This window comes from Notamacropus eugenii, chromosome 2 (assembly GCF_028372415.1).
Source record: "Notamacropus eugenii isolate mMacEug1 chromosome 2, mMacEug1.pri_v2, whole genome shotgun sequence".
Taxonomy (NCBI): domain Eukaryota; kingdom Metazoa; phylum Chordata; class Mammalia; order Diprotodontia; family Macropodidae; genus Notamacropus; species Notamacropus eugenii.
Genome location: NC_092873.1, coordinates 289893237 through 289920674, shown reverse-complemented (window position 1 = coordinate 289920674; position 27438 = coordinate 289893237). Strand labels below are relative to the sequence as shown.

General features: G+C 38.8%; 2 protein-coding genes across 8 annotated transcripts in view; one reads left to right on the top strand and one right to left on the bottom strand.

Moving 5' to 3' along the window:
• DENND2D (DENN domain containing 2D) overlaps window positions 1–3567 on the top strand; it is a 28599-nt gene extending 25032 nt beyond the window's left edge. For all 4 annotated transcript variants that reach the window (XM_072644307.1, XM_072644308.1, XM_072644305.1 and 1 more), the window contains exon 12: window positions 3019–3567. In XM_072644307.1, coding sequence (XP_072500408.1) covers window positions 3019–3095 — 77 coding nt within the window. In that variant the 3' untranslated portion in view covers window positions 3096–3567. The remainder of the gene's footprint in view (window positions 1–3018) is intronic.
• Window positions 3568–8226: 4659 nt separating this feature from the next.
• The window catches only part of CEPT1 (choline/ethanolamine phosphotransferase 1), a 38694-nt gene continuing 19482 nt past the window's right edge, over window positions 8227–27438 (bottom strand). For 3 of the 4 annotated variants that reach the window (XM_072644310.1, XM_072644312.1, XM_072644311.1), the window contains exons 5-9: window positions 18271–18355; window positions 12058–12189; window positions 11525–11683; window positions 9615–9740; window positions 8227–9140 (exon numbers count right to left, since the gene is read on the bottom strand). In XM_072644310.1, the coding sequence (XP_072500411.1) occupies window positions 9021–9140; window positions 9615–9740; window positions 11525–11683; window positions 12058–12189; window positions 18271–18355 (622 nt within the window). In that variant the 3' untranslated portion in view covers window positions 8227–9020. Of the gene's footprint in view, window positions 9141–9614; window positions 9741–11524; window positions 11684–12057; window positions 12190–18270; window positions 18356–25621; window positions 25707–27438 lie in introns of all 4 variants that reach the window. The other variant, XM_072644313.1, reaches the window with a different exon arrangement.

The window sequence follows — 27438 nt, the reverse complement described above, 5'->3', positions numbered from 1 at the left end:
GCTGCTGCTGCTGCTGCCGCCTCTGCCTCAGCCTGGGGCCGGTGCTGGAGGGACCTCACTCCTCTCTCGCCCTGCTGGGAAAGCCCTTCCACACTGAGCTTTGGAGCTTTTTTTGTTGCTTGTGGGTTGAGGGATCTGGGACCCTCCCTGCTGGGAATTCTGCCCCAGAGGTCTGTTCAGGTCCTGTTCCTCCCAGTGCTGTGTGGCCAGGGCTGGGCTCTGCTCTGTTCAGCATCCCATGGGATAGATCTTTCCTGTCAGCCTTCCAGGTTACCTTTGGCTGGAAACCTCTTTCACTCTTCTATTCTGTGGCTTTTGCTGCTCTAGAATTTGTTGAGAGTTATTTTTTACAGGTATTTTGTGGGCTGTGGGGGAAGGGCTAAGAGTATATGCATCTTTCTACTCCACCATCTTGGCTCTGCCCCCCTGCTTCTTCAAACGACCATTTTTTCCCTGAAGTATTATACTCAGCTTTGCTGAGTAGGTGATTCTTGGTTTTAATCCTAGTTCCTTTGACTTCTGGAATATCATAGTCTAAGCCTTTGATCCTTCAGTGTAGAAGCTGCCAGATCTTGTGTTATCCTGATTGTATTTCCACAATACTCAAATTGTTTCTTTCTGACTGCTTGCAATATTTTCTCCTTGACCTGGGAACTCTGGGATTTGGCTACAATATTAATAGGAGTTTTTCTTTTCAGATCTCTTTCAGGAGGTGATCTATGGATTCTTTCAATATTTATTTAACCCCCTGGTTCTAGACTATCAGGGCAGTTTTTCTTGGTAATTTCATGAAAGATAATGTCTAGGCTTTTTTTTTTTTTTATCAGGCTTTCAGGTAGACCAGTAATTTTTAAATTATCTTTCCTAGATCTATTTTCCAGGTCAGTTGTTTTTCCAATGAGATATTTCACAGTCTTCAATTTTTTCATTCTTTTGGTTTTGCTTTATAATTTCTTGGTTTCTCATAAAGTCATTAGCTTCCATCTGCTCCATTCTAATTTTTAAAGAACTATTTTCTTCAGTGAGCCTTTGAACCTCCTTTTCCATTTGGATAATTCTTCTTTTTAAAGCATTCTTCTCCTCATTGGCTTTTTGGGCCTCTTTTGCCATTCAAGTTAGTCTATTTTTAAAGGTATTATTTTCTTCAGCGTTTTTTTGAGTCTCCTTTAGCAAGCTGTTGACTCACTTTTCATGATTTTCTTTCATTGCTCTCATTTTTCTTCCCAATGTTTCCTCCACCTCTCTTATCTGATTTTCAAAATCCTTTTTGAGCTCTTCCATGGTTTGAGACCATTGTGTATTTATTTTGGGGGTTTTGGACACAGAAGCCTTGTCTTTTATGTCTTCCTCTGATGTTATGCATTGTTCTTCCTCATGTGAAAGGATGGAAGAAAATACCTGTTCACCAAGAAAGTAATCTTCTATAGTCTTATTTTTTCCCCCCTTTTTTGGACATTTTCCCAGCCAGTTACTTAATTTTTGAGTCCTTTGTCTGTCAAGAGGAGGGTATACTCTAAGGATCTGTAAGTTCTCAGTTCCTTCAAGGTGGCATAATCAAGGGAGAGGAGTTTATCCCTTTCCTGGTCTGTGCTGTGATCCAGGAGCAACCACAAACTTTTCTGTCTAAGATCTGTGAGTAGAATTCCCTCTCCAGAGCCTCCACCAGCCAGTGCTCCTCCTCACCCCAGGACCACCACTCAGGGCTGAGATTCAGATCAGTTGCTAAATTCTCCCAGGGTCTTTAGGCTGAGGGTTCCAAAAATGGACACTGCCACCTCCTGCTGCTGCTGCCTGGGGCTGGGGCTAGGGCAGGACCCTACTATCTTCTCACCCAGGTGAAAGAGCTTTCTCACTATCCTTTGAAGCTGTCTTTGGCATTTGTGGGTTGAGTAATCTGAGAACTGCAGTTGCTGCCAATGGTGCCCTGAAGCCTGCTCTGGTCCTGTCCATGCTGCACTGCATGGCCAGGGCTGTGCTGTGCTCCCCTTTGATCCCGGTGCAATAAGACCTTTCCTGCTGGCCTTTCAGGCTGTTTTGGGTTGGAAATCTCTTTCACTCCGTGGTTTTGTGGCTTCTACTGCTCTAGAATTTGTTTAGAGTTATTTTTTACAGGCATTTTATGAGCTGTGGCAGGAGAGCTTCTACAGGTCCGTCCTTGTACTCTGTCATCTTGGCTCCACCCCCAAAGCCTAATCTTTTCTAGGAGTAAACATCTGGAAACTGCTCTGTGGTTGGGCCTTTTGAACAGGTCCCACCAACTTATCAGTAGGCAAAGGGCCTCCTTTCTTCTCATAATTTAGGGCTAGGGGAACAATTCTTATTTGCTAGCCTTGATGGCTCACTTCTCCTACTGGTTGATTCTTTCTATTTTGAAAAGTGGCCCATGTCAGCCATTTCTATATTGGCCCTGCTTCTAACTTTTAGGACTTCAACACCAAGGCCCAACTTGGGTACCTTCTCTTCCCTCTCTCTTACTTTACAGCTTCTTATGGGTTGTCTTCTCTGTTAGAATGTAAGTTCCTTGAGGCTGGGGGCTAGTGCTTTGCAAAGTGCCCAACACATAGTAAATTCTGCCAAAGCTGAGAATCACCATAAGACTCACTGCCTGCTGTGGTCCTTCTGGTGTTGCAAACCCTTTCCTCTTCTCACCTCTAGAGTCTGACTTGCTTGAGGTCAGAGACCATGTTTTTGCCTTTCTTTGTATCCTGAATACTCACTACAGTACCAGACACACAGTAAGCCCTCAATAAATGCTTGTTGATTAATTGGTTCTTGGGCAGAATTTTCAGAACCCCAGGTTATAGTTGGACAAAGGCTCAGACCCTCTATCTGTATTGGAACCAGGGATCTGAGTGTTCCTTAGGTACATCCTCAGTGAGAGAAGGGAGAAGTGATGGAATTAAGAACTCCCTGGAAAAGATTTAAGAGACAAGTGCCCAGAGTAGGGAGTTGGTGGGTGGGTATTTTCTGCTCATGTGGCCTAAGTGTGTTATCTGATAGACATGTTTGAATTCACAGGGTACTTCCAACAGAAAATCACTGAATATGAGAAACAGAAGAAACAGAAGAAACCAAAGGAAAAGACTGTGAAATAAGGAATGTAGGAGCCAGGAGTGACTCATCCTGCAGCCCAGCTCTGTCTGGAATGGACTTGGACTCTGTCCTGAACCAGAGCTGGTTTGGTCTCAGGACATCAGTGTTGTCAGGTTTGAGGATAGGTTACCTTTGGCAGCTGAGACCAGTTTCAAGCCAGTACTTGGAGCTAGTACCTTGGGATTTTCACAGGGTCCAGCTTTTTCCTTCCCAAGAAAATATCCCAAGGCTCTAACCCCTTGTTTTCTGGAAGGGGGCACCAAGCCGAGCAGTGATTAGGTCATAGCTGCTGTGATTCTCCTGGGTATTCTCTGTCGTAGAAATTCTGAACCTGGTGCTTTGCTCCTTCCTTAGGGATTACTGTTCTCAGTATCCAGTACAAGAAGCACAAAGAACAGCTCTTACCCAGAGGTCCAAACCTTTAACAAACAAAGCCTGTGAGAATGTGAATAAAGGTGGAAAATGTTCTTGTTATTTTAGGCATCTCTCTTCAGTATCTCAGCACAGATGGGTAGAATTGAAGAGCATGGCCTTTCAGAATCATTTCTTCCAGAAAGAATTATTTGATGGTTCAGCACTTTCCTTTATGCCAATAGCTACAGCCTATTAGTTGTCTGTGTTGATGGACAATGTTGGTTCCGATGAATCCTACATTATGGTCCCAGCATTGTTTGCCTTCTTTTCCAACAAGGTTCATTATCTGAGCTATGGGGGTTAGAGAGTAGGACCCACATGCCTACACCATGGCCAGCTCCTTCCGTGGGGGATAGCACTACCTTGGCTGTGATTTTGGTCAGAGTGTTAAGGGAACTCCAAGGGAGATTTGTTCCCTGGCAAAGGTCTCAACTGTTGGTGATAAAGGAAAAGGAGGTTTTGGAGTCTGAGGACATGGATTCAAACCTTTCCTCAGTTACTTTGTATGATCGTGAGCAAGTCACTTTCTGGGCCTCATTTTCCTTGCCTATAAAATGGAGGAGTGGGAGGGGGAAATGTACAGGATGAACTCCAGTACTTTCCACCTTTAAAACTATTATCTTATGAACAAAACCAACTCAAGTCTGCAGGACCCAGACTTTAGGCTGCTGCTCTCCAACAAGAGTGGGACTGGCTCCAGCATGGGCCATGGGAGAATGGGGGAGGAAGAGGACTGTTTAGGGTACTTTCCCTGACTTTAAGGTTAACCTAAAGTCCATTAGAATACCACATGTGAAACATTCTGCTTTGCCCCTGTGCTCACTTACCAGTTTGGGGGCAGCTAGGTAGTGCAATGGATAGAGCACCAGTGCAGGAGTCAGGAGAACCTGAGTTCAAATCTCACCTCAGACACTTGACACTGTGTGACCTTGGGCAAGTCACTTAACCCCAACAGCCTCATCCTGGGTCATCTCCAGTCATCCTGATGACTATCTGGTCACTGGATTCAGATGGTTCTGGAGGAGAAGTGAGGCTGGTGACCTGCACAGCCCTCCCTCACTCAAAACAAAGTCAAGTGCAAGGCATGTCATTATTTCTCTGATGGCATGGTCTTCTTTGGCAACGAAGGACGAACACATACACTTACCAGTTTAGATGGGTGAATGAAGCTAGACAAAGCTGAGGATAGGTCCCTTTAGCTATTATGGAAACAATTAACTTTCAGGGAAAACAAGAAAATCTAAGTAAGGGAAAAGAGATATGTCTAAGAACACTCATTTTATTGGGGGTTAGGGTGTGCTAATCTCCCATTTCTCCATCAATTTTGCCAGTCTCCATTTTTGGATACTACCTCTTCATTGACCTGAAACAAGCCCAGTTTAACTATTAAATGTTTCTTGTGATGGATGGCCTTTCCTCTCACTAAGAAAATAAGATCATAGAAAATTAAGAGCTGTAAATGATTTTAGAGGATCGTGAGTGCAATCTCTCACCTCTACAACAACTGATAAGACGTTTCATCCTCCAGCCAGATGCTTCCTGTGTGTGGAGAACTGACTTTGGAAATGACTACCCTAGACTTTCAAATTGTGTCATTGACATGAAGGCAGCTACGTGACACAGTTAATGGAGCACTGGACGTGGGAGGCAAGAAGATCTAAATTAGAATTCAGATTCAGACACTAGCTGTGTGACCTTGGGTAAATCTCTTAACATCTGCCTGTTTCTTCATCTGTAAAATGGAGATAATAACAATACCTCCCCCAGAGGGTTGTTGTGAGGATCAAATAGGATAACACTTTGCAAACCTTAAAAGCGCTATAGAAATGCTAGCCCTTAGATAATCAGCAATCCATGGTGGGAACCTCAGCCCTAACACACCTTAGTGTCAAACATGTTAGGCCTCTAAAGCTCATGAAACCCTTCCTGGTGTTCTACTATGCGCCATATTATATGCCAAATTAACTTTCAAGGCTAGTCTTGCCCTTTTAAATAAGTTATAGAACATGAAACACTACAGTTACTGAGCCACATTAACATGAGGACCCAATTAGGGTATATTCAAATGAGATCCTGTCTAAATGACTTCATGTATCAGCTAACTGAACGCTTGTCAGCTCTATCCAGAAATGGGTTCTAGAAACTGCTCATTGGAGCTGGTCTTAAATCTCTATGCTATGTCATTTAGTAAACACTTGTTAAGAACCTACTATGTACCAGACCCTGTGCTAAGCACTAGGGATACAAAGACAAGCAAAAGAGAATTCCTATTCTCAAGGAGCTCACAAGTCTAATGGCAGACACCAAACAACTCTGTAAATAAGCTACATACAGGAAAAAGTAGAGGTCATAGAGGGAAGGCACTAGAATTAAGGGGAACCAGGAAATGCTTACTATAGAAGATGGGATTATAGCTAGGAATTGAAGGAAGCAAGGGAAGCCAAGGAGAGGCATGGGAGATATCGAGAGAAAATGCTCGGAAATGAGAAAGAGTTTCTGGTTTGAGGAACAGCAAGGAGGTCAGTGTCACTAGATTGAATAGTAAGGGGTAAGGAGTAAGGCATAAAGATCAGAAAGGCAGGGGTGGGGAGAAGATTTTGTATTTGATCTTAGAGGTGACAAGAAGCTACTGGAGTTTATTGAGTAGGGGGAGTAACAGAGTTATATTTGCACTTTAGGAAGATAACTTTGGTGGCTGAGTGGAGAATGTATGGGAGTGAGGAGAAAGCCAGCAAGCTATTGTAACAAAGCAGGCATGAGAGGGCCTGTCCTGGGGTGGTTGCAAATGTCAAAGAACTGACTGTGTATAAGATATCATGACGGTAAAACTGACAGGCCTTGGCAACAGACTGGGGAGTAAGGTGAGTGAGAAGTTTACAATGGCATGTAGGTTGTGAGCCTGGGAGACTGGAAGGGGGTATCCTTGACAATAATAGGGAAAGTAGGAGAGTGGAGTATCTTGGGGGAAAGATACTGGGATAAGTTTTGGACATGTTGAGATTAAGATGTCTAGTAAGCAGTTGAAATTGCAATATTGTAAGTCACTAGAGAATTTAGGCCTCAATAAGGATTGAGAATTATCAGCACAGAGATGATAGTTGAATCTACAAGAGCTAATGAGATCACCAAGTGAAAGAGTATAGAGGGAGAAAAGAAGAGGGCCAAGAGAACTCTTTGGGATAGTAAGTGAGCACAACATGGATGAAGACCCAGAGAAGGAGCAGTCAGATAGAACTGAGAGTAGTATTGCAAAAGCCTACAAGGAATCAAGAAGTGGGTGATTGACAACATCAAAGGCTGCAGAAATGTCAAGTAAGAGGATTACCAAAGGACTGGACAACTAAGATCATTACTAACTTGGGAGAGAGCAGCACGGTTTGAATGACATCAGGAGCCTGTCTGTGGAGTTAAGAAGAGAGTGAGAGGAGAGGAAATAGGTACCTTTTGTGACAGAAGGCATTTGGGAGAGGTGAGTTGAGAAGAGGAGCTTTCAGTGAATCATCTCGATTTTGTCTGAGAAAGATGCAAGGTTCTCAATTTGGGAGGGTGAGTGAGCAATGGGAGGTCTGGGTGGGAATGAAAAAATCTAGAAGAGCTGCTGTAGTGAGTGGGATAATGAGTCAACTATGGGAAACATTAAAAAGACTGTCTTGATGCAGTGAGGTTCTGGTTGAGGTTATGTAACACATTTGTTGTGAATCCAATTAGCATGGTTTTGTGATTTTTTTCATTAGCTTTGTTTGGAAATATGTGAGAAGCAAAGGCAGCAGATGGTGGGAGTAATCTGAGGCCGAGGTTTGGTGGGGCAAGATCAGTAATGGGATAAGGGGCAAAGGATTCAAAAGAATGAGTGTCGAGTTGAACTGGTTCACTAAGGGAAGAGTGTACTCAGTGCAGGGATAGAGGCCTGGGTATTTTAATAAACTGAAGGGATGAGGAATTGGAGGAGCTTGTTAGGCAAAGGGGGAGGTGGAAAGACAGTAGGTTTGGACTGGATGAGAGAATTTTGGGGTTTGTGAACATGGAAGTGGAGCAATGGCAAGATGTGTATGACCATCTCTATCTGAGATGAGGTAGAAGGGTAGGTCATGTGAAATGAGCAAGACTGGGGGAGAAATAAAAGTGTTTCAGGGAGTATCTATATGTATGTTGGAGTCTCTCTCTGGGCTATTGGTATGAATAGTGATGTCTTGGAAAGATCCTATGCTAGGACTACCTCACATTTATATACCATTATATGTAATTACTAAAGCACCTCACTCACAACCACCCTAAGAGTACTATTCACCCCCCTTTTACAGATGTATTAACTATCTTGCTTAACTTGAAAGGGCTTTGCAAAGCAAATGCAGCTATTGACAATCCAGGGTAATGAATAATGCAGATCCCATGATCTGAACTGAAGTTTAGATAAGGGAAAAAATGCAGTTCAGTTAATGGTTTAAAGCTTTTCTGATAAAGGGCCTTGTACCAGTCATCTCCCTCATATAGGAGTAAAAATTCTTCTTGTAAGACCACTCGAACAGGAATACAGGACGGCATCACATTGAACCACACTGATTATTTGTGGAGGGCTTTGGTATCTCTACATGACCAGTTCTTGAAAGGATAACAAAGACCTTAAAAAAAAAAAAACCTTCACTAAATGTTTCACCCAAGTCAGCAAAATGTTTACACAACACAGAAAGGCCACGGTACAGATGAAGACAATACAACTCATAGAATTTCCTTATTTATTAAAGAGCAGAAATAAATTTTGCTTAAATTTCATACAAAAAAACAAACATTAAAACTTAGTTTTTAAAGTCTTTCCACTGGAATAAAATTGAGAAATAAGTTGGCTTTTAGATAATATATTTATTTAAAAAAATAAAAGTAATTGACAAAAGATACCACATTATACTTCATGCTGAGAGGCTCTCCCCAGGCCCAGAAGGCCGTCATTCGTTCTTCAGTAACACTTGGCCTTCCCTGGTAATGTAAACACAGGAACCCCTTCAGCCCAGTCTCAAAGTCCCCAGCACTAGCTCAGCCAAAGGAGCCAGTGGGACATCTCTGTGCCATGAGCTGAGCTCCTTAGTAAAGAAAATTTGAGTGAACACTAAACAAGTATTTCACTAAAAGATGATGATTTATTAAAATTATAAAGTAGCAGTCTTATGGTGTGTAAATAGTTTACATCAGGAATTTTCCACTGTTGCAGCTCTGCTCCCCAGGACAAGTTTATTCAGTATTCAAAGGTAATGACAAAGACAAGGCATTATTTCCTGCATGCTTTCTTGGGCCAAAACCATTAGAACTACATGTATGTTTTACAGGATAGGACTTGGAATTCCCCCTTCTCACAGAGGCTAGTTAAGGAGTGTTACCAAGAACGAAGACTAGAAGTTATACAACATTGATTATTATAAATTAGATTTGTTCTTATCCACCCCCATTCTTCTCAATATTTTCTGATTCTTTCCTGCAGAAAAATCTGCTTCCTATTTCTCATTACAATAACAATTAAGTCACTAATGATGATTAGAATGTGCTGTGGAGGCCTTGATTCTGAAGACATTTATGCGCAGGTGGGAAGCAATCTGATTGCAGACACTGACACAGTAGCGAATTAAATCAAATAAGGAGAAGACCTGGAAGGGAAAGAGATTTTTAGAGTTCTGCAAAATGTTTGGAACCTCTCTGGACCATACGAAAAAAAAATATCAAGGCATCTGTCTCTTTACCAGAATCACACTTAATCCCTAAAAAACTGAATGAATAAAATTTCTACATGTTCCTTTCCCTTAAGTAGGCAGTTCATATTCGCAAGCCACATTACTAGTCATGGTTTGCAGTTACTGAATGTAGGGATCTAATACAAGTATTTAACAGACATACATGATCATTAAGCCCAGAAACAATACTTCACAAAGTCCTAGAGGCATCATCATGTTCTGATTGTTCCAAATTAATTCCTATTCATTACAAATTCAATCAACAACCAGCTTGTGTGCATCATTATGAGAGAAACCTAAGAAAACTTAGGTTTCAGTCAGAAATCATAGACTGGCCCCTCAAAATGAAGTCACTTTTACTTAATGAGGTAAACAAAGTGTACCACTTACCAGAGCAATCCAAAGTACAATATATTCATCAATAAAGCTGTTAAAGTACTGGTCCAGAAACAAAAGGGCAGGACCTATAAAGGCTGTGTCATGTAGACTCATTTCACTCTTGGTCATGTGTGCAACCTGTAAATAAAAGAGAATTTGGCACTGCACCTTCACACTGGCTAACAGTGTAGTGTCAGAATTTGCTTTTGGAGATTATTTAGTTGCACAAATAAAAACTCATTACAAAGGAAATAAATTTCACTATTTCAATTATGTTATTTTCCACAACTCCTCTATGACTTAGTAAGCCTCTGAGATTGGCTGTGCACTCAAAAACTACCACACATGGGAATGGGCCTCATGAAGGTGAGGCTGTTTCTCAGACAACAGACCCTCACCGGGCCCACCTTCAAAGCCTTTCTAGCTTGGTAGAAACTGCCACAGCTTATTTCCTTGACTATTGTTTCTGAAAATCGCTGTGATGAGGCATCAGCAGGGCTTTGGTGATAGCAAGCCCCTAATAATTAGAGCTATGAAAAAGCAGGGATGGGCTATCTCAGGAAACAATGAATTCTCCCTCCTGAGAGTTTTCAAACAAAGACTAGATAACCACTTGTGAGGTATTTTGTAGAAGGGATTCTTCTTTTAGGCACTGGTTGGATCAGGTCTCCAAGGTAAAGGTCTAATCATGTTACTCTCTTATCAATGAATTCCAATGGTTTCCTATTACTTATAGGATCAAATACATAGTTGTCTGGTTGGCATTTAAAGCTCTTCAAAATCTTGCCCCCTTTGCCTTTACCTCACTGTTCTCCACTAATTCCACAATCTAATGCCCACAATCTACTTGTCAAACCTTGAAGATGACATTCCAAGCCTGGAATGCCTTGTCCCTCATGCTGGCCTCTCAAGTTTCCCTGGCTCCTTTCACTCAGGCGACATCCCACTTTCTGCAGAAGGCCTTTCCCAGACATGCCCTACACCTCTTTTATGTACCTGTCTTATGTTCCCTGGGGGCAGGGGTGTTCTTGGCCCTAGTTCTTAGCCCACTGCATGGCACAGAATCAGCACTTAATAAAATGTTTGCTGACATGATTATAAAACTCTTGTCTTATGACCAATTCCTAAGGAAGACGGTAATAATAAATAATATTGGCTGATACTAATTCAGGGTTTTACAGTTTCCCCTCAACAACCCCATTTGACGGATAAGCTAGGTGACATTCACACAAATAAAATGACTTGCCTGAAATCACAAATGAAATGGCTGAACTGAAACTCAAAAAAACTGAAAAGGGAGCAAAACAATCCCAGCTGGGCAAAGCCTTCCACTATCACCAAATGAAGCTGAGATTCTGTGCACTCTTCCTTCCAGCTTGGCCTATGGTTACTTAACTTTGTGCTGCTCTGGACAAGGAGAATCTGAGGCTTGAGAAAAAGGATCAGAATGCAAGCCAGTATCTACAATGGGGGACTGGGGGTGGTGGTGTGTGTGTGCAGAACAAAAACAATGGCGTGTATAGATCACTAAGATCAGAGGACACAACTGCTGGGAAAACTAAGATGTATGTGAAGATGGAAAAGGAAGAAGGCAGGTATCTCACTCTTACACATGGAAAATGTGGAAAGGGAAACAGGTTCTTTCCTAAGAAATTAGCTGCCTGCAGATGGCACCTAGACAGAGAGGGATGGCTAACTTAGACCCAGATCCAGGCCTACTTCTGTTTTGAGCTAGCTCTAAGCTGGTGGTCTTGATTAGTAAGATGAGGTATTGTCCAAATTCATGTTGTTAAACTGCGGGATGCAATGAGCTTGAAGGACTTCCCAGAGAACTACAGGGTAAAAAAGTTCAAGAATTACAGACTTAATACATAGCTAACATTGAAACAAACAAAAAGTAGGTGTCTTATTTCGGTGCTTACCACAAGCTTGTTAGTGATTTTAGCAGCTACAAAACCAAATGTCAGTATATAAAGACAGGGATGTTTTTCGAAGAGTTGAACAGCTGACTTCTTGTAGATCATTGCAGCTAATGTAATCACTGATCCAATATGGAGAAAAGGAGAAAGGACACTTGTTCCCTATAGAGAATCAAGAGAAGAAAAGAATGAACACAGTGCAACCCAATGAAACCAAATGGATTTGCTGAGAAGTCCTGAGCAGACTTGGTTCTCCTTTTTCCAAATTTATGGAATTTGTGGAAGCTGTGACCAACAGCTGTTTCTTCAGCTGAACAAAGCAATGGCAGCAGGGATTAAGTAAAAAACAAAAACGGAGGAATTTTCCTGTGAGTTCAGATTTACTCTAACGTTATCGTTTGGGAAAAGCTGTACATTAATATAACTATGGCTATTTTTTCTTTAAAGAAAAAGTTTCAAATGAAGAAACTGAAGCGTAGCTCTTCTAAATCTTAGCTCAAACCTGAACCAGAAATAGCAAGTGAAGGTGCACTTACTGCTATGGTTGATCCGTTTTTGCCAACACCACCTGTGAAGATTACACGGAAGTAATTTGTACAGGAGAATATGGTCCCTGCTACTGTACAAAGTGCTGGAAAAATTTTCATTTGAATATTCAGAACTGGAATCTTTAATGGGAGAAAAAGAACAAAATTAAAACATGTGTAACATGAAATAGGCTCATTTATTTATTCAGAAAATTTAAATACTTTAAAATCATGTTCCTAAATTAAAAGTATCACCCTCTCCCAAACCCCCGTGGCCCCATTTCAGGAAGAATAGCTGTCATTTAAGACAACAATAACCAAGTATGTTTTCCTGTTCTTTCCTATCAGAGACAATGCTGCCACACTTCAGGGAATGAGACTGAACAGCATTAAGCCTCATTTGTCTTGACATCCTTTTTTTGGCAAAATAAGACAATAGTACAAGCTCTTTCATGAGTAACACAAATAGATTCCAATGTAAGGCAAAATTAGCTTGGATTGAATCCCACAATCAACTCTCTTTATGCCTTTATGATACATACCCTCTTCCTTTGACTTTCTTTATTCTCCAATCACTTTTTGTTATTTAAGAGCAGTGGAAGAAAACATGTCAAACATGAGAGAACAAAGTCCTGGGCTGGATTTAAAACAATGGCTCCCAGATAAGGTTCCTAACCCCACAGAATTGAAGTTGTTAGTGCAAGCCAAAGGTCACTGAAGAGGAAACTAAAAGAAAAGCAGGCAAGAAGACTTCCCCAAAATTCACCCAGGTGTACCTCACTTTCACACAAGACTAAAAACAAAAGTGCTAACATAACATGTTTTATAAAATGGGGGGTTATTCACTTTACTCAAGTATTCACTACATAGTTCCTCTAATTAGCAAGTTATCTTCAATTAAAATATAGTTGTGTATTGTTTTTAAATTCATTAGTAACTACAGGAAAGATGCTGACAAACCTCCTGGGGAAGGCACCCAAGATGGTTCACAGAACTGGGTATTATACCTCATAAGCAGCAGTTAAAGAAAGTGGGGCCATTTAGCTTGGGGAAGACTTAGGAAGGACTTGACAGAAGTCTTAAGATGGGAAAGGCTGTTATATAGAAGAGGGATCAGGCTTATTCTCCTGAGTCTCAGAAGGTAAAACTAGAGGAAATGGACAGAAGTTATGGAGGCACATTTTGGTTAGCTATAAAGAACTTCTAAACCAAGGCTAAACCAAGGTAGAATGAGTTAGCTTGGAAGGCATCCCTGAAGGTCTTTGAGTAGAGACTGGATGTATGACCACTGTTCATAGATGTTATAGCAGAATCTCCTGGTAAGGTGATGGGGGCTGAAGCAGAGGGCCTTTGAGGTCCCTTTCAATTCTGAGATTATGCTCCTGACAGTCTGTCAGAAATGTAACTATCATATAAAGTGAGGTACACTTGCAGTGAATTTTTAAGTCCCATATTTCATTAAAAAGTCCTCTCCACAAATTTCTATCCCTCCCCCCTCAATTTAGCTTTTCTCTTGTATTATAAAAGGGTTGTTTTGGTATTACATCCAATTTTAAAACATGGTGATAGTAAAATGTAAATAGAAATATTCTAATAGTTAATTGCTTTCACAGAAGGATATAGATGCAAGATTAAAAGATCACTAAACACTTAAGGAACCCTGTTTTCTTACAGTGTAAAGCAAGTAAGAGTGTGAGTGAGGATACAAAATGTAGCCCTTAAGATCTGATTTCACTATAAATTCCAATTTTAAAGGGAAGAGAATGTAGAAAAAAGCTAAATTAAGACTAAGGAACTGTCATTATTTCACAAATGTCTCAACTTACTCCGTTCCTTCAAAACACTGAAGAACTCAGTTTATTTATAGAACTCTATGACCTCTTGCAAAATTGTACTGCTAAACTGTTTTTTTTTTTCCAAAGCATCTGTTGATGTTTCATGTTGCACTGTGGAAGATTTTAATTTCATGAATTCCACATTCTGGTCCAGTTTAAAAAATGACAACATTTTCTCCAATTCTATCTGGCACATGCTAGAACACACTGAACTGCTCCCCTTACCTTCCCCTCTCCCAATTCAAAATGCATTTTCAATTCAGGAGGAGCAGTACCGTTGCTTTGAGCTCTAAAAAAATAACTCTGTTCCAGCTCAGAAAACCATAAGATCATCTCAAGTTAGCTAAACCTGGCCGAAGTCTAATTCACCTCTTACCATTTCTTTGATCACTGTGTTTTCTTACACAATGACAAAGAAAACCTTTGGCAGAGATAAAAATGCCATCTTCCCCCATTTTGAAATGAGCACTAAATACAGGGAATCCCCTACACCACACTGGTGCTAATACCCAAGGTATAGGCTAACCTTGATATAACAGGCTTTTACTGTACGTAGTTTTTATGTTTTGGGGGACACGATTTGACCCATGGTATACATCCAAATCTGTGTAATAAAGATCTGTGCCATAACAGAGTTCTACTGTATTTAAAATTTGATGAAATCACTTTAGGGTCATGGAAGCTCATATTGGTGCCCTATGAAAGAAGAAAAAAGAATATAGAGCATTAGTACAGCCAGGCAAATTAGTACATGGCCTGGGCCACAAAGCAGAGAAAAAGGCAGCAGGCCTAGAGGGAAAATAGAAGCTATTCTCTTCCTTTCTCTTACCTTCTCTGTAGAAGAACAACTATACAGGAGCCCAGGCACCCCGCCCTTGCATGAGGGAGGCAAGAAGTCAGCTTCAGAGGCACGGGGGAGGAAGGACTAGGGTCAGGTGAACTTTCAGTCTCAGAGACTCAGTCCTTGGGTCTACACTGGGATACAGTACTTAGCCACCACTACTTAATTGGCATTTTCTTTTCCCCTTACAACTGGGGGCACGATGACAGTAGTAGCCACCGGTAACCTTCCTTTGCGTTAATGTCTCTAGCAATGTCCTTTTCGACCTCAGAAGCCATGAGTCACTGGAAGGTCTGCTGATGGTTGGGAGCTGCACTGATCATGTAATACCTCCAGCCCAGAGCTGTGCTGAAGGGATCTCAAGTGGGAAAAGTTTAAGAAGCCCTGGCCTAGAAGAGCTGTGTCTCTTTCATGTGGAAAGAGGAGTCCTTCAAGGCAGTTTAGAGAGTGTAGGGTAGGCCCCTACATCAAAAGAGAACTCCCTGGGGCACATTTAGGTTGTGATGTAGTTGAATTTATGCATCAAAATGGTACCTACTCAATTTTTGTCATTGGAAATGTGTCAGGGGTTGTGAAAAATTCTAAAATCTGACTGATTCTTTCTAGATTTCAACTGGTCTTGTGTCTCTGAACAGGAAAATTGATTTGCTAAATTTTTTTCAATGATGTACTGTAGGAGCTCAAAAGCTCTACTTCTTTAATAAATTCAAGTATAAATAGCCACCAATTCTCTTCCAAAGAATTTGGGAATTATATATTTTAAGGCGGCACCAGGCCTTGTTATGTGATGAATGATAACTAGTATTATGTTCAAATTGCTTAAACAGTAATAGTATTTCTAAAACTAGCTTAATCTGTGCTCTTTATTTCATCAATACAATCAATGAAATTTCAGGCATACTAGGCTCTACAACTTGAGGCTAATCTTATTGTTAATGGAATTTCACCCATAGAAATATTCACCTACACACAAAGATTTCGAAGACATGTTCAAGAACTTAATGTGAAGAAAACACTCTGGAAACCTAAAAATGCTACGTAAACATTATTATAAATTAAAGCAGCAATTTGACTTAAAAAGGGAAATGGATCAGAAATCTAATTGAGGAATCATGACTGCAGTTCTATATAGACTTATTAAGGCCTTGACTATGTTTCTCATCAAACTGGAATGTTTGAAGATAGTTCTGAGAAGTGTTAATAAAATATGCTTTTTCAGTAATAATAAAAAAATCTTTCTTCCATACTGTGAGGATCACAATTTCCTCAGTTGTGGGACATTCCCTCCACCAAGGCATATATGGCAACTCCTTTACAACTTTGTTGATGGTTTTCAAGAATTGTAGTGATCAAAAAGTTCACTGTCTCAGGCCAATCTGCAGAACAGCTAATCCTCTGGTAAGAAAAATTCTTTACAGCTTGATTGGGCCTATTAGATCTAGCATGCCACTGGAATGACCTTCAAGAATTCTCAGGATCACCAGGCCATGCCTCGAGTGGCATTGGAGTAGAACTTTAGCGAAAGATAAGAAAATTCAAACCCTTTTGGTCTATGACTTTTCAACTGATAAAAACACAGCTGGGCAAGAAAAATAATTTACATTTGAAAAACAAAACCCCACAATATAAGACATTGTGGCCATTCTATTAATCTTGGTGAAAATTCATCTCTACCCCCAAAAAGAAAAAAGGAGTCAGAAATTGAGTCTCCTCAAATTCAAAAGGGCATATATACATATATATATTTAAAAACAGAACAAAACAAAAAAACAGCTAATCCTCTCAAAGCAGCTCATTATGCAATGCACTGCTTGCCTGGGCAAATACCTTAAGTATAGATTTCCTGTGTTTAAAGCATTAGGCTCCTCTCTTTTTACTGTAAATCTACTTTCTTCAATACTACAGTAAAAGGAACCACTTTAAATAACTTTTATTTCACATGGATTTAGAAAATATCACATATTTTTGTACTCCTCAAATATTTCTTTGACTCTGAGGCAGCAAAGCCATTTATCAGTGATAGTACCAAAACCTATAAGAAAATTATTATATTCTTGAGTTCTACCACATTATGCTCCACTTCCATCACATATAAATGTCTATACTGCCATCACTTCTTTATCCTGAATTAGCATAGTGTCAAGCTCTGAAGGAACATCTTTACTATTATTTGATAATGAAAGCACATTGCCAAAAAAAAGCCCCAAATGTGGCAGCTTCATGTTAATTAGGAACCTGTGGTGGGCACTGATCTACAGAGGTTTCAAACATGGCCACTGCCAAGTCCCCCAGAATCAGACTAAAATGGAACTGGGAAATATTTAATAAAGTTAAAAAAATACAATAAAACACATGATGTTAATATGTGGATTTCTAAGTCAATATGTTGCCTGCACAGATTTGTATGTAGTTTAGTGGCCCATTCCTACTGGAGTCTGACATCATTGATCCATATCCTTTATGCATCTCACTTTAAAATCTAAGCACAGAAATTCAGGCCACTACGCTAATAACATGAGGGTACTGAGAGGAATTATTTCCTAGAACTTTTAAATTAAACACAAAGTGGTGGAATCTGTTTGAGGGCTTAAAGTAATAAAAGTCAAGTTAAACAGACGTTATTGGGACACTATGCACACAACATGATGGAATGGCTTTAAATAAAATCTACAAATACAATATATTGGTTGTAGTCTTGTTACCTTTTCCTACCTTCCCTGGCCTTTACCTCATCCCTAGTAGTAAGTGCTTGGGGCAGTGTATTAGGGGCATACCTCCTCCTTAAGTGAATTAATTTTTCTCCTATATTTTGCTTTTAAATTAATCAGAACTTATTTAAAAAAAGATCATTTCTAGCTGAAGAATTTGCTTTTAAGATAACCACCAAATTATTTATAACTTTGTGTGGAGGGGGGTGATCAGAAAGCAGAAATTTTGTCCAAACCTCTTTGGAATACAGTGCCAGCAATTTGTTGAGAAGAGGTATGCTATGCTATGGCAGATATCTAGACTTCAGGTAAGGTAGAAAAGTCAAAGTCCCAACAACAGCTTTAAAAAAAGTCCTTTGGTATTGCTTTCAAGGGAAATGTTACTTCTATTCTGGGAAAAAACACTGTCCACTATATTGTCTGTGGTTTAAAACAATTAAAGGAGAGTTTAATGGATTCCACTTGTTCAGGAAAGGAAATAAAAGTCTGAATCAATCCTCACTTTTGAGGCATCCTGATGCATCTCCTGCAGTACATTTCCTCATTTGTAAAAATGAGACAGCCACAAGCTCTGAGAAAGGTCATAGATTCTCAAAGGCCTTAATGGTCACCATCTCTGCACTGAACCAAATGCTCTGCAGATTGCGAAAAAGGTGACATTCATCATGGTCTAAAGAAAAATATCTGTGTCCTATTGTTAGAGGTTTTTTTTTTTTTGGTAACAAAGAGGATAAAATAGCTTTACATGTTAATGTTTAATTGGATTATACTGCATTTGAAAACACAAGCAGAATATATAACATGCATTACATGGGATATACAATGTGAACAAAATTACCATAGATTGCCAAAAAGGAGGTCCTCCAATCACTGCCAGCAAATGCATGATTATTATGAAGATTTGCACTTCAGTCACATCAATTCTAATTAGGTACAAAAAGCCAAAAAAGCAAAATTACTCAAAACAATTTCAGGTTAATCAACCGCAAGCTTAGCAGCTCTCCTCTATCATGCACAACTGGAAAACCTCCAGAATACTGGGGCAAGAAGTGGAAGAAAACCAAGAAGGTAGCAAATCATTTGTGGAGGAAAATTCAAGCAAAAACACATAAAAACTCTTTCATTTAATTTGACAAATTTCACAGAGCAATAAAAACTTCACCTTTTGTGAAAGGGATTTTTGGACTCAGTTGGTGTGAAACAGAGCAAAACAAAACAAAAACAACCAAACAAAAAAAAATCCTATCAAAGTTTAACCTTTCTCACCAAAAAAGGGAACAGTTTTGAGTGTTAATTGTCAAAAAAATGGTACTTACATGCTATAAATAAAATTACGAAATACTTTGCAATACCAGAAAGCAAAGTAGTTAGAAGAATTATAAACTTCAATTAAAATACAATAAATAAGATAAAACTCTCTGTATGACTTGCACCAGCCTGCTGCCTTTTAAAGAATCAAACTGTCTGCCACAGTAGAAGCAGGAAAAAAAATAATCCATCACACATCATTATTTTATTTGTTCCAGCTAACTATCTCCCTAGGTATGACTTCTTGAAAGTTTTCTTTGAAAGCTGCTACAATTTAGCTTTGGGGATAATGCAGATTGTCTTACAGCTAAGAAGAAATTATCTTACCAGAAAAACTAGGGCAGTACAACTAAAAGCCAAAAAAGTTCTAAGACTCTACACGAAAAGAACAAGAGGGAAAAAAAAGATTCAAAAAGAAGGCAAAGGTCCATCATGCATTTCCTTCTGAAGGTGTGTTAGAGTAAGTTCATTATCTCACCCACAGTTCTTGGGAACTATGAAAGAAGTAAGGTCCAGACAAGCAGACATCAAAGATCAGCAAAAGACATAAAAGTTATAAAAGTTTATAATGTGGAATTAAAATGATTAAAACTCCTCTTCCCAGTAACTGACTCTTCAGGTTCAAACATTCCTCTCCCACAATTCTCAGTTCAAAATCATTCCTGCTTGAAGAATGACGTTAGACATAGAGTACCTCTGGTACACACAAAGACATGTAGTGAAAAATGGGCTGAATTAGGCTAACTGGAATCTGAAGAGCTGGCTTGGCAGCGGGACTGTCAACAGACTGAGCAGCAGATTGGAAACTAAGCAGGGGTCAAAGAGGAACTTCTCAGTCTTCAGTAGGGTGGGTGCACACTGTACAACTTTTTGCTGCATAGAGATGAAGCAGCCATTTGGAAGGGGAAGGGTCAAAATGTATACAGTTACAAAATAAAAATGGATGGAATGCCACACAACCTTTATGCTCTGGTTAAATTTAAAACAGTGAATACAACACACAAAATGGTATCACTGCAAAGCCCCAAAGAGAAGTTCCTAAAAAAAAATTTCTGGATTGTCCTGTTTATAAATGCTCACATGTAAAATCTTTAAAAAGAGCATTCAGGTTGTTGTCTTTGCATTTAGATCACTAATATCCTAATAACATGAAGGAAAAGCAGTGTCAACTTGTGTACCAGAGAGTTAATGGACTGTTTTTCCTGATTTTTAATTTAAAACACCTTACTTGAGGCTGATTGCTCTCTTCTGCCAGCAAGCTGAATCCTTAGGATTGGCTGTTTGACTCCTAAAAATGTGGCACCAATCTTGACCACCACTGCAAAGACTTCCTGAGCTAATTCCCAAGGATACAAACTAAAGAGGGTTAAGAGTCTACTGAAAGTGAAAGAGAACAAAATTATTTAGAGTAGACATAGTTATAAAACAGTCAATATCTACCTCATTTTTCATGAATAAAAATCTGAGCTGATTCATTAGAGCTGCTATTAGGAAGTAGGTCACCTTAATCTCTTTTGAGTCACAAAGGAAAGGGATTGTGCTCTAGAAGGAAGAAAACAGCCAGGAGTTTAGCATGCTGGATTCGATTTCAGCTTTGGCAATCATTCAATGGGTAACTTTAAACAAGTTCTGACATTACTACTTTTTTACTGTTAAAATGGGAATCACAGGATGAAATGTGCCAACATTTTAAGGCACTAAAACTAGTTCTCATGAACTATACCCTGCAAAAAAGGAGGTTGCAAAGCACCTAAAAACTTTAGTTCTCTCCTAAAAAACAAAAAAAACAATCCACCTCCCCCTAGTACTCTTTCCTTCAGTGTAAGATTTACACAATTTCAATTTCTGGATGGAAAACTTTCTGGGCAAAAATTTGGTATAATATTTTAGGTTGATTGTGGCTATGAACGAGTTCAGAAGCATTCTGAAATTAGAGGGAAGCTGACATTGCACTCTGAATGATTTAAATTCTGTACAGGTTGCAAAGAAATAAAAGAGAGCTTCATCTAAAAATTCTCAATGTCCTATTCTGAATAGAGGTAAAGTCATACTCATATTAAAAAGGTAATACCCAACCAAACTTTCTATTGGTTGCCAGTGAAAAAAGAAGCAAAGTCAAAGGATCTCAACTTCTGTTTGAGGACATCTATACTGCACTTTTTTTGTCTCAAATCAATAAATCTTTGTACCTGCCTGCTATGTGCTAGGCACTGTGTGGAAGCTGGGATGAGAAGTTCATATTCTTATTGGGGGGAAGAGGATACTACATAGTTACAGATAAAAAAAAAAAACCCTAAATGACAGGTAAGAGTGGAGCACCAGAGGGTGGATCAGCAAAGTCTCTTGGAGGTGGCACTTGCACTGAGCTTTGAAGGAACTAGGGGATCCAAGAGATGGAGATAAAGAGAAAGAGCACTGCAGGACTCGGGGAACCTGCGCAAGGTCCTGAGCCAGAAGAGGTGATGTCATGTACGGGGCACAGCAAAGAGGCTGCTTTGGCTTCAATCAGCCTAGAAAGACAAGCTAGAGTCAGTGAGTCAGACTGCAAAGGACTTTAAGCAGGCATTTTACCTTTCAGACAAGAGCCCACCACTATAGCTTCCTCAGCAAGGTAGCGAGCAGTGACAGACTTGTGCTTTAGGAGTATTAATTAGACAGTTGTGTGGGGTTCTCCCTACCAAAGGTTGAAAAAACATCTTACCTAAAGCCAAACCCTCTTTGATAGGAGGAAAAAAGGAAGCCTCCTAAATGACCAGAGTACTTTTCCTCCTGAGGAGTGAAATGGCTCCCTTAGACTGGGTAGGCTGAGCTATGTCCTTCTATCAATTAAGGGAATAAAGTGTCGCTAAAACTACCAAACATGAGGTAGCTACCAAATCAGGACAGTGAATAAGTACTCTGAACAGGGATAAAGGAAGGTAAGGATTCAACAAGACTGGTCCAGAGGAAAGATTTCATCAAGATTCCATCTATAGGCAAACTGGCAATTCACTTGCAATTTATAGTCTTAAGAGAATTGCCTGGAGTACCAGGAGGTAAAATAACCTAGTAAATGTCAGGTAGAACTTGAACTCAAGTTTTCAGGCTCCAAGTACAGCCCTCTAGCCGTATGGCCCTCTGCCTCTCCTAACAATTCATAGGCATCAAGAACAACTGAGGGAAGATTTCAGACCACTGTAAGTGGGAAAAAAATAATGAGAAACATTAATTTTTAGTGAAAAAGTAACTTTTGATTCTTTGGGCTAAGAAATGGCAACAAACTAACATAATGGGTTTGAGTTTTCAATAGGGCTCCAATAAACTGACAAGTTTGGGAGTTAACCAGATGTATTGAAAGCAAGTTTATCCATTTGAATATATTTTCTTGACTACTAAAGCACAAGCTAATCAAAGTGGTTTATCAATGCTGCTGTTGCTGTTCAGTCATTTTAGTTGCGTCTAACTTATGTGACACCATTTGGGGTTTTCTCAGCAAAGATACTAGAGTGGTTTGCCACTGGTGTCTTTAGCTCATTTTATAGATAAGGAAACTGAGTCAAATAGTGTTAAGTGACTTGCCATGGTCACACAGCTAGTTAAGTGTCAGTGGCCAGATTTGAATTCAGGAAGTCTTTCTGATTCCAGGCACGATACTCTATCCACTATGCCACCAATTAAAGAGTTCTTTGCAGGAGTCTTCAGGTGTACTGTGTTTCTTGCTCTATATTTCATGAAAAATGTTTCTCAAAACAATCTAGAAATTGGGTCATTTAAATTTCCTACTACACAAGATACAAGGGTTTCAAAGACATTTTATATTTTATATTTATATTTATATATATATATATTTTTATATATATTTATATTTTATAGCTTAGCATTTATACAGTGCTTTAAGGTTTTGTTATATTATACTCATCTTATTAACACAAGAATCCACTAAAATAAGTGTTACTACTATCCCCATTTTATAGATGTGGAAACTGAAGCAAAGAGGTTAAGTGATTTGCCCAGAATCACACATAAGTGTCTGAGACAGAATGAGAACTCAGGTCTTCCAGACTCTTAAGTCCTGAGCGCTAGTCACTATACTACCTATATGTATATGAGACATATGCATTTGTGAACAGGTATACACATATTGTATGCTTATTTAAAAGTATTTAAAGTGACAAATGCAGATGTATTATAATTTGGGTAAGTGATCAGCCTTAAAGAAGAGCTCACATTACAAAGGACACTTATTAGACTATGAGCTCCTTGAGAGAAGGAACTGCTTTTTGCCTTTCTTAATATCCTTGGCTCTTAACAAAAGTGCTCAGCACATAGTAAGTGCTTAATAAACACATGCTGACTGACAAAAAGAAAGATGCAAATCCACAGCCTGATTTCTAAAAGTAAGCAAGTTTGTCCATTTGAAAATGCTGTCTTGACTATTAATTGCACTGGCAAATCAAATGACTGATTTATCAATAATTGCTAGTAAAAATTTCTGAAGGACTAGGAAAAGTAACAAAAGACCTGGAAATAGCAATGTTATCCTTATTAAAAGGTAGAGGATGAAACCTACAATTACCTCTCTGTTTTCTTCTCATCTTTTTATTAACAGGTAGAGGATGAAACCTACAAATTACCTCTCTATGTTTTCTTCTCATCTTTGTTTTTACGAAAGCCATGGAGTTAAAATTGGGCATGGTAAAACTTCAGAATGGGGCTGTGGGGGTGGCTAAGCGGTGGAGTAGATAAGAGTGCCCGACCCTGAGTCAGGAAGACCCATCTTCCTGAGTTCAAATCTCGCCTCAGAGACTTACCAGCTATGTGACCCTGGGCAAGTCATTTAACTTTGTTTGCCTCAGTTTCCTCACCTGTGAAAATGAGGTGGAGAAGGAAATGGTAAATCACTCCAGTATCTTTGCCAAGAAAACTCCAAATGGAGTCAGGCACAAATGAAAAATGACTAACAAAAAAACCCTTCAGAATAATATTAGATAATCATATGACTGACTGGATGATACATACATGAGTATAGAATTTCAACTTGAATGTCCTATCCAGAAAAATCTTTAAGGTATGCTGAATGATTTCCAATAGTATCAACCACACGTGAGTATTTGGTGAAACAGATTTTAAATACCAAAGCACTTCCCCAGAAGTTATTTCTGAGTGCTGCTAAATATGGGCACTTGAGATAAATTTCAAAATTTCTCTTCACATAATGATGATACCAGCATAAGTTTAAATAATAAGTTTTATTAAGCGAGCAACCACTCAAATATAGGAAGCAATCATTAGAAAAAAACAGAAACTATTTTAAAATGGAATTTTGTAATATTAAAAAGCATTTGCTACCAAAAACATTTCAATAGACAGTACTCCATAAATGTAAAGTATATACTGTCATCTTTGAAAATGAAAAAGTACTCCATTAATGTTTCATTAATCATTCATTCATTATCTACTCACTAAGAGAAGTGATATAGAAAATAAAAAAATTCAGGAACTAAAAATAATTCTACTTCTCTTCCCCTTTACTCTCAGAAAGATGTGGAAGGTTTAAGCTGAAGGTTAAGAGGAGAAACTACCAAGAGAAAGAGAAATTACCATTTAGATTGGAATGATCACAGGCAACCTAGATAGATTTACCAGTTGACCACATGAATACAAGTGCAAAATGACCTCTGTGTTCTCAAACTGCATGTGGTTAGCTGTTCTCCAAGGACTACTGACTAATAAATTTAGATTAAGAAAGGATGATGATGACTTAGTCATTTTCTAGCCCAAAGTCCATACTATTGCTATTTAAAACTGGACTTAACAACTCTCAAATGACATGAGACATCACTGTTTCTACTGTGGAAACAATATTGAAAACTTTATACTTCCAATTCCATTGTAGTTATTGTGGGAAAACTAATGGAAGCCCCCCCAGAAAGCCAAAGGACTCATCTAGCTATGGTAAAGTCAGCTACCAGATTTCATTCAGAACACTTTTCCCACTGTTAAACTGTGGAAATGTAGCATTGCTATTCCTGAGGCAAAAAAAAAAAAGGATGAAGATTAAGGTACTTGCACTCTGAAAAATGAATTTTCCTAACAAACATATTTTTAAAATCTCAGGCTACTGTCAGTTCTGAGCTGTGGGACACACTGATTCCTTACAATGCATTATCTGGGAGATGTGGTCTCTTTAAAAAAAAAATCTCCCAAAAGGAGAATGCTTGAAGGACGACTAAAATGATCCAAAAGACTGACACTACTCAATTTTGTTTAAAGCACTTGTTAAAGAGGAAAAATATCACCACAATTTCTTCAGAGAAAAGGACAAAGAAGAAAACTGCATTGGAATGCAGTGAACAGCCAGTGAAAGAAAGCTGGACAAAAAAGATACCTTTCCATTTTAATTAAGTACTGAAAACAAACTTCTTTGGATAGGCTTCATATGGGAAAGGTTATAGGAGATTGGGGGGAAAAAAGAATCTTCTCTGAATTACTTATCTGAGTCATATCCTACTGGCAATTTTCCAAACTCCCAAAACAAACACCCAAATGATTCTATTTAATGGTGGAAAGGTTTTGTTTAAAATAATATTAAAGATACACCAAAAACAACAAACATTTAAACAAAGATTTTTGCCAACCACAAATGCTTTTGCCTAATCATTTTACTAGTTCAAAAAAAAATAATTTTATATTCAAGTAATCACCAAAAGGATGATTTTAAAAATCTTTCCAATAGGATGGGTTTTTATTGCCCTATTATTAAGCATTAAGACTTTTTTCTTTTTTGAAGAGTCAATCTGTTTGAGACTTTGATTTGAAGGGTCATTCTGTGCATGACAAAGGGGCTGTCTTTTGCAGAGTCCATGCCATTCTCCATCAGACGCATTAATACTAGCAGTTACCGTGAAGTTCCAGAACCAGGGCCCCACAGTTCCTGTGAGAAGCTGGGATGTTATAATTAGGGTCTGGGACTCTGTAACATCGAATCTATGTGTGAGGGAAAAAACATTTTGAAATAATTTTATTCAGAGCATCAATCAAATAGCCCATGAAGTTCCAGAAGCAGGGCCCTAGGGTTCTTGTGAGAAGCTGGCTTCTTGTAATTATGATCTGGGACTCTGTAACATAGAAACTATGTGAGGGAAAAAAACATTTTGAAATAACTTTATTCAGAACTTCCAAACAGCCCCACTAAAACAAATAATACATAGATCTCATTTAAAAGGAACATTCTGTAAGATGGCAGTTAGAGACTAGGCAATATGTTTTATGTCATAATGTTTTTATTGTTGTCCTAGTATATAAAAGTGTATTCCTTAGCTAAAGTGGAGACAGGACAGTGAAACAAATGGGAATACAATTTTAAAAACTAAAAAGAGGACTTTGAAAACATCCAGATCAGACATACTCTGTCAGCTCTCATTTACCTGTTTGTAAATCATTCAGTTAGCAAATAATCATGATCTGTCTGATCTATAGAGCCCTTTAGAGTCTGCACTGACATCTAACCAGGTATCTCTTCGGTGTATTATTTCTAGAGTGGCATCAAGAGAAAAATATCTATATGATGCCTAAAGAGTCCCTTCTCATCTTTCCCAAGTTCCCAACACACTCCCATCATTTTCTCTTTACAAATTACAACAGGCATCCGAAAGGAAGGGGTAGAGGTCAGAGCAATTAAGTGTGGCAACTCCAGAAATAGTGAGGGGAAGAAACTTTAAATTGTCAAAGGTATACACATCTTCTCTAGGTATTATGATCACAACAAAAGCTAAGCTGGCTGTGCCATGATCCTGCTGAATTTGAGCTCACATTCTTTTCTTTCTAACCTAACTAGCCATTCAGTCCTTTTGCTATCTTTGTTTCAGAGTATAAAACGACATCAGTCTCATAAAATTTTATGAATGGAAAAGGGAACATGGGATGGGTTAGGGAATACAAGTTCTGATTCTACCACTTATTCAGAGTGGCTATGGACAAGTCTTTTTGGTTCCATTTCCTCATCTGTAAGATGGGGATAGTAATACCTGCCTCATGATGTTTGTTGTGAGGAAAACAATTGTAAGTTTTAAAATGCTCCTGCTCTAGTGATTATTTCCTTAGTATCTCTGGCTTAGTAGTTTGGGAAAGTATCTTGTAATAGCTGGCTAGTCAGAAATGATCTGATTAGCAGAGACTGCCAACTACAAAGCACAATTCTAACAAGGTGAGGATGAGATTTTACTTCATGATTTAAGAGTATGTTTTCACTTGGGTTATTATACTCTCTGCTACTATGCCAAATAACTAAGAGTGGGCTATTTGGCGATATTATCTATAGCAAATCAAATGAATTTAAGAGGTGTAAATTTTACTAAGGATAATTGGGTAATGTCAAGGTTGAGACTGCTAAAAAGGAAAATGCATGAATAAAATGAAGAATAAAATAACACAAAGTATGTGTTCAAATAAGGACTGTTGAACTTTTAATACATGTAAGAACTTTATATGTATTCAACAGCAACATGTTTTTGTTTTTGCTATAGACCTATGATTTTATCAGGTACAAGGTGAGGAAATTGCTCTCTGCAATTTACTTATGAAGACATGACTAATTTTTATTAACATAATTTTTAATTTATCTCAGTCTTTGAAAGCATAAGCTGTACAAATCATAAAAAATGTGAAAATTCCCTTCTGTAATCTGCTTTTTGTAAGACGCATACATAGGAAATACACT